Source organism: Sinohyriopsis cumingii, chromosome 7 (genome assembly GCF_028554795.1).
Source record: "Sinohyriopsis cumingii isolate HCF-2022 chromosome 7, ASM2855479v2, whole genome shotgun sequence".
NCBI classification, from domain to species: Eukaryota; Metazoa; Mollusca; class Bivalvia; order Unionida; family Unionidae; genus Sinohyriopsis; species Sinohyriopsis cumingii.
This window is the reverse complement of record NC_142967.1, coordinates 134187434-134197743: the sequence shown is the minus strand read 5'-3', so window position 1 is coordinate 134197743 and position 10310 is coordinate 134187434. Positions and strand designations below refer to the sequence as shown.

General features: G+C 33.1%; 1 protein-coding gene across 1 annotated transcript in view; it reads right to left on the bottom strand.

Moving 5' to 3' along the window:
- LOC149796170 (ankyrin repeat and BTB/POZ domain-containing protein 1-like) overlaps window positions 1–10310 on the bottom strand; it is an 84836-nt gene that overhangs the window by 34567 nt on the left and 39959 nt on the right. Inside the window, exon 7 of the mRNA XM_089966110.1 lies at window positions 1103–1219. Coding sequence (XP_089822236.1) covers window positions 1103–1219 — 117 coding nt within the window. The remainder of the gene's footprint in view (window positions 1–1102; window positions 1220–10310) is intronic.

Here is a 10310-nt window from a genome sequence, read left to right as displayed (position 1 = left end):
ATGTTTTAAGGCTTCTCTGTTTTAGGCATTGTCATCCATATTTGATGGTACCTCAGCATCACTGATTTAGTATGGAAAGGTCTCAATGCCAGGATGTTTTGTCAAAGATGGTCACATTCTGTGCTGAGATATTTTGAGATAAATTTGTTTATAAGTTTTTCTGTTTTCAGGAGTGGTGGCCATATTTGATAACAGATCAAATTCATTTGTATAAATTTTAAAGTCTTTCATCTATGAGGCTTTCTGTCAAATTTGGTTAAGTTCTGTCAGCATTATTATTAGAAGACATTATTGAAGGTTTTTCTATTTTCATTAACAACTAACCTTGTATTAATGGTGGATTGGCATCATTGTTGTAAACTTAAATGCCCTTCATACCAGAATGTTTTATGTCAATAAATTTAGGCAAACTCTCTTCAGTAGATTTTGAGAAGCCATTGAAAGGATTTTCTATTTTAGCAATGGTGGTCATATTTGATGGCAAATCAGCATAATCTGCTTAAACTTGTAGGGATCATTCTGCCAGAATCCTTTCTGTCAAAACTGGTCATATTCTACTAAGCCATTTCTGAAAAACTGCTTAAAGTTTGTTGGGTTTTTCTTAACAATGGCAGCAATATTTGATTGTGAATTTGCATTAATGACAGGTGTGGAAGTTCATCAAACCAGGATTCTTTCTGTCAAATTTGGTGAATATCTATTTAGCAGTTTTTGTGAAAAAGCATATTAAAGGTTCCTATATTTTTTACTAATGGATGACGTATCTGATGCCAGACTGGCAACAATTGTACAAATTTTTAAGCCCTCTATATCAATATGCTTTCTGTCAAATTTGGTCAAATTATGCAGTAATACAGTGCAGCTTTTGTAAAGAAGTCATATATAGATTTATCCATTTTTGGTAATGGTGGGCACATTTGATGGCAGAATTGCACCAATTTGTACAAAACCTGAAATACTTATTACCAGGATGCTGTCTGAAAAGTTCAGCTGAAACTGGTTTACGATTTTTTTTTACAACTCTGAAAATCGCAATGGCTAACAGATACAAATGGAAAAAAGGCCATACCATATTGCTCAAGATTTTTGGGGTATATCTTACCAAAAGACTCTAGCTTCTTGAGTTTTTCTGTTACATCAGTGATCAGCTTGTCTAATTTACATTTTCTGGCAAGATATAAGCAGTCATCCACATAGTCTAAATGTACTTCTAGCTGACCTGGAACAGAAGATAAAAGATAAATGTGCTTCTAGCTGACCTAGAATGGAAGACATTTAAAAGGTAAATGTGTTTCTAGCTGAACTGGAATGGAAGACATTTAAAAGATAAATGTGCTTCTAGCTAATATAGAATGGAAGAGATTTAAAAGATAAATGTGCTTCTAGATGACCTAGAATGGAAGACATTTAAAAGATAAATGTGCTTCTAGCTGACTTGGAATGGAAGATATTTAAATGATAAATGTACTTCTAGCTAACTTAGAATGGAAGACATTTAAAAGGTAAATGTGTTTCTAGCTGAACTGGAATGGAAGACATTTAAAAGATAAATGTGCTTCTAGCTAATATAGAATGGAAGAGATTTAAAAGATAAATGTGCTTCTAGATGACCTAGAATGGAAGACATTTAAAAGATAAATGTGCTTCTAGCTGACTTGGAATGGAAGATATTTAAATGATAAATGTGCTTCTAGCTAACCTAGAATGGAAGACATTTAAAAGTTAAATGTGCTTTAGGTGGCGCTCTACAGTTTCCTATTTTGCATAGGGTTAGGTTTTTAAAGAAAAAGAACTTCCCTGGCTTTCCTCACTGGTTATACTGGCTATTTAAAAAAGACCATGTATATCATTCTAGGTCAGCTGGAAGCAAATTTATCTTTTAAATGTCTTCCATTCCAAGTAAGGGGCCACTCACCTGTTATTATGTACTTTTGAGAGATTGACGTATGTAAGGTGAAGTTGCAGCATTTAAAACATGCACAATGGAGAGAATGTTGGCATACCTCTATGCTACATTAATGTAATGTGGATGGTATTTCTTTGGATATTGTACTTTTGGAAATTGTACATAATTTAAACACACTGCTAACTAAAATGACTGCTCCCTTGTGCTAAAAATATCAGCCTGAATTAGTCTAAAGTACACTATCCATAGCAGCTATTAAAATAGGGAAAATACCAGCTTCTGAAAGTGCAATGAATTAATTACCAAATACATACTATGTAAAAAAAAAAATTGTCAGCTCTTTTTTTTAACAATTTACCTCAGAAGTTCAGGAAGTGAAAATGACCAAGTGGAGCTAGCACTTTTTTGAAAGGTTCACATCTGGAGTAAGGCCAAGCTGTATACTCTATAACCTATATTACACCCATCAATCATACACCAAAATAAAGGGAACTAAAGGTTCTTTGTATTATACCTAAGACTGGTGAGTGCCCCCTTTAAAAGATAACTGTGCTTCTAGCTGACTTGCAATGATAGACATTTAAAAGATAAATGTGCTTCTAGCTGACATGGAATGGAAGACATTTAAAAGATAAATGTGCTTCTAGCTGACCTAGAATGGAAGACATTTGGTGGCGCTCACCAGATAATATGTACTTTTGAGAGAGTGACATATGTAAGGTGAAGTAGTTCACATTTAAAACATGCACAGTGGAGAGAATGTTTGCATACCTCTATGTTACATTAATGTAATGTGGATGATATTTCTTTTGGATATTGTACTTTTGGAAATTTTACATGATTTAAGCACACTGCTAACTAAAATGACTGCTCCCTTGTGTTAAAAAATCAGTCTGAATTAGTCTAAAGTACACTATACATAGCAGCTATTAAAATAGGGAAAATGAATTTTGCCAGACTAGACAATACCAGCTTCTGAAAGTGCAATGATTGAATTACCAAATATATAAAATGTAAAAAAAGTTATCGGCTCTTTTTTATACAATTGACCTCTGAAGTTCAGGAAGTGAAAACGACCAAGTAAAGCTAGCACTTTTTTGAAAGGTGCACATTTGAAGTAAGGCCAAGCTGTATACTCTATAACCCATAGTACACCCATCAATCATACAACAAAATAAAGGGAATTAAAGGTTCTTTGCATTATACCTAAGATATACAAGGTCTTTTTTAAATAGCTAGTATAACCAGTGAGGAAAGCCAGGGACATTCTTTTTCTTTAAAATCCTAACCCTATGCAAAATGTGAAACTGTATAGCACCACCTTAAAGAAAATAAAAAAATGTTTGCAATTATTTTTTTTATTTTCAAATAATTATGTATGATGTTCTGAATAAAATGGTACATTCATATTGATGTTAAGCATGAAAATAAGCTAATTATGATCATTTTTCTCTTGCTTACATAATTTGCCATGAGGTATGTTTGTGTGAGTAGTGACCTTAATTATGGGGAAATTAGAAGACTTAGAATATAGGAATAGAGTCAACTTAAATTTAAAACTGTTGCAATAAGTGACAGAAATATATGGTGAAAATGTTTCTTTTCATTTATTTGCAATGAAATAAAAAAATAAATGAAGAGAAAGTGAATTCGCTTCTTCCATATTAAACAATAGGCAAATATTTTACACTTTGACCTTTGACCTTTATGAAGCTCATGAGTTACCTCCCTTTTCTAATTGTAAAATTCATTGTTAATATCTCAGAAATAATTCTGGCTAGTTTCATGTTCCTGTCATTCAGCATAACATTGGTTGCTATGTTTACAAAATGTAATGTGCATTCTTAAAATAGCTCACTTTTATCATGGGGGGGGGTAGGCTGGACTTGTTAGAGACTGACACTCATAAATACTGTTCTGTGTGGAAAAAGGCAGGAGAATTATTCATAAGGATTGTTTTGATGCTTGCGACTTAAATGTTTCAGCCATATAAACATAATTAAATCATAAAAAATAATACCTACATCTTCTTTATGGTGGCGCTCACCAGATAATATGTACTTTTGAGAGAGTGACATATGTAAGGTGAAGTAGTTCACATTTAAAACATGCACAGTGGAGAGAATGTTTGCATACCTCTATGTTACATTAATGTAATGTGATGATATTTCTTTTGGATATTGTACTTTTGGAAATTTTACATGATTTAAGCACACTGCTAACTAAAATGACTGCTCCCTTGTGTTAAAAAATCAGTCTGAATTAGTCTAAAGTACACTATACATAGCAGCTATTAAAATAGGGAAAATGAATTTTGCCAGACTAGACAATACCAGCTTCTGAAAGTGCAATGAATGAATTACCAAATATATAAAATGTAAAAAAAAAGTTATCGGCTCTTTTTTATACAATTGACCTCTGAAGTTCAGGAAGTGAAAATGTCCAAGTAGAGCTAGCACTTTTTTGAAAGGTGCACATTTGAAGTAAGGCCAAGCTGTATACTCTATAACCCATAGTACACCCATCAATCATACACCAAAATAAAGGGAATTAAAGGTTCTTTGCATTATACCTAAGATATACAAGGTCTTTTTTAAATAGCTAGTATAACCAGTGAGGAAAGCCGGGGACATTCTTTTTCTTTAAAATCCTAACCCTATGCAAAATGCGAAACTGTATAGCGCCACCTTTAAAAGATAAATGTGCTTCTAGCTGACCTAGAATGGAAGACATTTAAAAGATAAATGTGCTTCTAGCTTACATGGAATCGAAGACATTTAAAAGATAAATGTGCTTCTAGCTGACCTAGAATGGAAGACATTCAAAAGATAAATGTGCTTCTAGCTGATTTGGAATGGAAGACATTTAAAAGATAAATATGCTTCTAGCTGATCTAGAATGGAAGACATTTAAAAGACAAATGTGCTTCTAGCTGACCTAGAATGGAAGACATTTAAAAGACAAATGTGCTTCTAGCTGATCTAGAATGGAAGACATCTAAAAGATTAATGTGCTTCTAGCTGATCTAGAATGGAAGACATTTAAAGATAAATGTGCTTCTAGCTGATCTAGACTGGAAGACATTTAAAAGATAACTGTGCTTCTAGCTGACTTGCAATGATAGACATTTAAAAGATAAATGTGCTTCTAGCTGACATGGAATGGAAGACATTTAAAAGATAAATGTGCTTCTAGCTGACCTAGAATGGAAGACATTTAAAAGATAAATGTGCTTCTAGCTGACCTAGAATGGAAGACATTTAAAAGATAACTGTGCTTCTAGCTGACTTGCAATGGAAGACATTTAAAAGATAAATATGCTTCTAGCTGACTTGCAATGGAAGACATTTAAAAGACAAATGTGCTTCTAGCTGACCTAGAATGGAAGACAATTAAAAGACAAATGTGCTTCTAGCTGATCTAGAATGGAAGACATTTAAAAGATAAATGTGCTTCTAGCTAACCTAGAATGGAAGACATTTGGTGGCGCTCTACAGTTTTGTATTTTGCATAGGGTTAGGATTTTAAAGAAAAAGAATTTCCCTGGCTTTCCTCACTGGTTATACTGGCTATTTAAAAAAGACCTTGTATATCTTAGGTATAATTCAAAGAACCTTTAATTCCCTTTATTTTGGTGTATGATTGATGGGTGTACTATGGGGTATAGAGTATACAGCTTGGTCTTACTTCAGATGTGCACCTTTCAAAAAAGTGCTAGCTCTACTGGGTCATTTTCACTTCCTGAACTTCAGAGGTAAATTGTATAAAAAAGAGCCAATAATTTTTTTTACATTTTATATATTTGGTAATTCAATCATTGCACTTTCAGAAGCTGGTATTGTCTAGTCTGGCAAAATTCATTTTCCCTATTTTAATAGCTGCTATGTATAGTGTACTTTAAACTAATTCAGGCTGATCTTTTAACACAAGGGAGCAGTCATTTTAGTTAGCAGTGTGCTTAAATCATGTAAAATTTCCAAAAGTGCAATATCCAAAAGAAATATCATCCACATTACATTAATGTAGCATAAAGGTATGCCAACATTCTCTCCCTTGTGCATGTTTTAAATGTGAACTACTTCACCTTACATATGTCACTCTCTCAAAAGTACATATTAACTGGTGAGTGCCCCCTTTAAAAGATAAATGTGCTTCTAGCTGACATGGAATGGAAGACATTTAAAAGACAAATGTGCTTCTAGCTGACTTGCAATGGAAGACATTTAAAAGACAAATGTGCTTCTAGCTGACATGGAATGGAAGACATTTAAAAGATAAATGTGCTTCTAGATGACCTAGAATGGAAGACATTCAAAAGATAAATGTGCTTCTAGCTGATTTGGAATGGAAGACATTTAAAAGATAAATATGCTTCTAGCTGATCTAGAATGGAAGACATTTAAAAGACAAATGTGCTTCTAGCTGACCTAGAATGGAAGACATTTAAAAGACAAATGTGCTTCTAGCTGATCTAGAATGGAAGACATCTAAAAGATAAATGTGCTTCTAGCTTACATGGAATGGAAGACATTTAAAAGATAAATGTGCTTCTAGCTGACCTAGAATGGAAGACATTTAAAAGATAAATGTGCTTCTAGCTGACTTGCAATGGAAGACATTTAAAAGATAAATGTGCTTCTAGCTGACTTGGAATGGAAGACATTTAAAAGATAAATGCCTAGAATTTTTAACTAAAAATAATGCCAAGAGAATGCAATATTGACTGGGCAAAAACAGAAAAATAAATTTGTTGACGATGATGAGATTCAAATGTCAAAAATAGGATAAAAACAAGTCTGTCATGCTACACAGAAGCAATATATATATATATAGAGAGAGAGAGAGAGATAAACAATGTGCTTTTGCAACAGGATACTGCAAACTGGAAAATATTTATATTTCTTTTTTGGGACACATGGATTCTTATTGCATGTAATGGCAACCTACTTTTAAGCTGATGACTCAGCTGAGAAGACTTGCATCATGTCATAATAAATAGGTCACCTATTACATGCTTTAATTTGTACAAAATTTATTATAGAAAAAATGACATTCAATTTGCACCACTGTGCTTGTTTTTATGCCATCACTGGTGCCATGTGCTATGACTCATGTGCAGCTCACATATGTGCATGCACACACATTTCAATCCTCACTGAGAGAAAACTGTTAATTATGCCATAACCTCAGGAATACATCTATGGTGTAAATCAAGCATGAAATGTAACTGACAATTTAATGGAGTGATGTTTCTTCTTTGAATACATCTTCTCAGAATTCCTGTGGAATGTTTAATTTAGAAGGAAAAACTTATTTTTAAATTACGTGGAAAAGCTTTTGCCATTATTTCTATGATATGTTGAACTTAAACTGACTACTGGAGATGTACCCAATATAGTATTTCTGACATTCCTAAACTCAGCTTATTACACATAGTAGGCCAATCCAATCCAGGACTTAGGAGATTTAATTATTGACAGTAATGAAAAGTGTAGTATTAACCACATATAGATCAACTTTCAAGCTGGTAAATTAATAATGAAAGAAACTGTTACATAAGACAATATCAACTTACTAGTAACAAGAGAGGAAAGAGTGGAGTGGTGTCAGAAATTGTATCTCAACTGATTGCCAAAATGAAAACAGTGTTGATAAGAGAACTGGAGAAGGAAATAAAAGATAGTATGACAGATTGGCAAAACAGAATGTAGACACTAGTGTTTAAAAAGGAACAAATGAATGGAAAATTTTAAAATATAAAGATATAAAGAATATAAATTTGAGAGACAAACTCAAAACAACAGCACATGGGTTGGTTTGCTGGTTGTTTTTTTATGGCAAAGCAACACAGGTAGGTTATTTAGTGCTGAGGCAAGTGGAGTAGAATGCCTTGCCCAAGAAGCTACCATGGTAGCTAATCCAGGCTGGTCCCATGGCAGGATTTCTGTTTTAAATCTGGCATGCTAACCGCTGAGCCAACAAGACTACCCAGCAGTACACATGGAAATGAAAGACTGCATAAAAAGCAAATCCAAACAAACAATACTTAAGAAAAACAATGTGAAAATATCTAACATACCCAAGACAAAAAATGAAAATTTCAAAATTAAAATTCCTCGCTTAGTTAATAAAGCTATGGGTAATAAAATGGTTTAGGGAGACACACATGCTATCCATAGAATTCCTAGACTCAGAGGAGTACCAAAGCCAGTAATAATATAAGTTGGAAATTCTAAGGCCAAAACAACCTTTGTAAAGTAAAAAAGAAAACTGAAAGTAAAAACTTTTATTTAAAAGAATATAATCAATGTAAACATATGTCTCATCAACAGGCTCTCTAAGCACTCCAAAACAGAATCTGTCTGGTAAATTAATTGCAGAGACTATCCCATAACAAAAGCAAGGAGAAGCCTTAGATTTGACCTTTTTGATGACATTGATGCAGTGATTGATTTCAAATTATAAATCTCTTAATTTTGGTTAAAAGGTCTTGTATAGTATTTTTTTCCACTTATCAAAAACAAATGTTCACTTGACCATGATATGTGTAATTCCATATCTTTGTGATGGTTGTGCTGAGCTTTGCACATATCTCTCTTACACTTTGTGCAAATAATTTTTCATAACTATTATAAACATTATGGTATTTCTAAAGGAGCAAAATAAATATTTTAAATAGTTGCTGGTTTGAAATAGAATGCATCTTGGTATGTGTGTAGCAATAGTTTATTAGCCAACAATTAATTGTTTGTTTTCTTCTCATTTTTCTTTGCCTCCATTTCTCATTCACCCAGTTAAGCAAAATACTTGAGTTTTTTGTTCTGAAACTGTTACTTTTCTTGCACCTCCTTATTTATGGGGAAATGTACATGTAGATCATAAAATTGCATAGAAGTGCTTTAACAGCTACTCTTTGTTCAGGCCATGGTTTCCATTAATCCATACCTTGTCTTGGCAATTTAACCTGTAACTGGAAAATATCATTAGCACAAACAAGTATACCCAGTCATGGTGATTTAACCTGTAACTGGAAAATATGAGTAGTAACTCACCTGTAGCTGAGGTGGCGCTATACAGTTTCGCATTTTGCATAGGGTTAGGAATTTAAAGAAAAAGAATGTCCCCGGCTTTCCTCACTGGTTATACTGGCTATTTAAAAAAGACCTTGTATATCTTAGGTATAATGCAAAGAACCTTTAATTCCCTTTATTTTGGTGTATGATTGATGGGTGTACTATGGGTTATAGAGTATACAGCTTGGCCTTACTTCAAATGTGCACCTTTCAAAAAAGTGCTAACTCTACTTGGTCATTTTCACTTCCTGAACTTCAGAGGTCAATTGTATAAAAAAGAGCCGATAACTTTTTTTACATTTTATATATTTGGTAATTCATTCATTGCACTTTCAGAAGCTGGTATTGTCTAGTCTGGCAAAATTCATTTTCCCTATTTTAATAGCTGCTATGTATAGTGTACTTTAGACTAATTCAGACTGATTTTTTAACACAAGGGAGCAGTCATTTTAGTTAGCAGTGTGCTTAAATCATGTAAAATTTCCAAAAGTACAATATCCAAAAGAAATATCATCCACATTACATTAATGTAGCATAGAGGTATGCAAACGTTCTCTCCACTGTGCATGTTTTAAATGCGAACTACTTCACCTTACATACGTCACTCTCTCAAAAGTACATATTATCTGGTGAGCGCCACCTGAGTAATATGAACAGTATTACACAGTATTTGACTGCCTTACTCAGCTGCACTTATGTTTGATATTTATATAGGCAAGGCTGCTCAAGTGCCAGGAGCACCTTACACCTACAAGGATTAACTAATTATTACAGTAAGTTATTCATGCATTGGATGCTGCTGGTTAAGTGTAGCTGAGAAATGTTTAACATATAATGTACAGTAACAATAGTTAACATCAAAGGTTATATGCTGTCTCTAGCAGACAGCAATGGCAGTGTTAGTGATTGTAATGATAATTAATAAATATTGTTATTGTTGTTATGAAGATAAAAGAATAATAAAAACAGGCACCAACTACACTCTGCTTGAAACTGGTCAATATAAAATTGAAAATGTTATTTTCTTTCTTCTTTTTTTCTCTCACTAGTAGATAAGCAGACCTCTATTACAGCCTTTTAATGCACAAAAAATATCCTTAAATAATCTCACAGTCTTTAATATCTGTATGTGTACATGTATGCATTAGTATTAGCACAAATAATCTACCAACCTTTAATATGTGATTGATTTAAGGTGCACTCAAATAATTCTGACATCTCACACAACTGTGGTGAAATTATAGTTAAAATATTAATTTATGAATAGTCACATTAAAATTTTATCAGCAAATGTATGGGGTCCAGTTTTAAAAGAAGATATCTTCCATGGG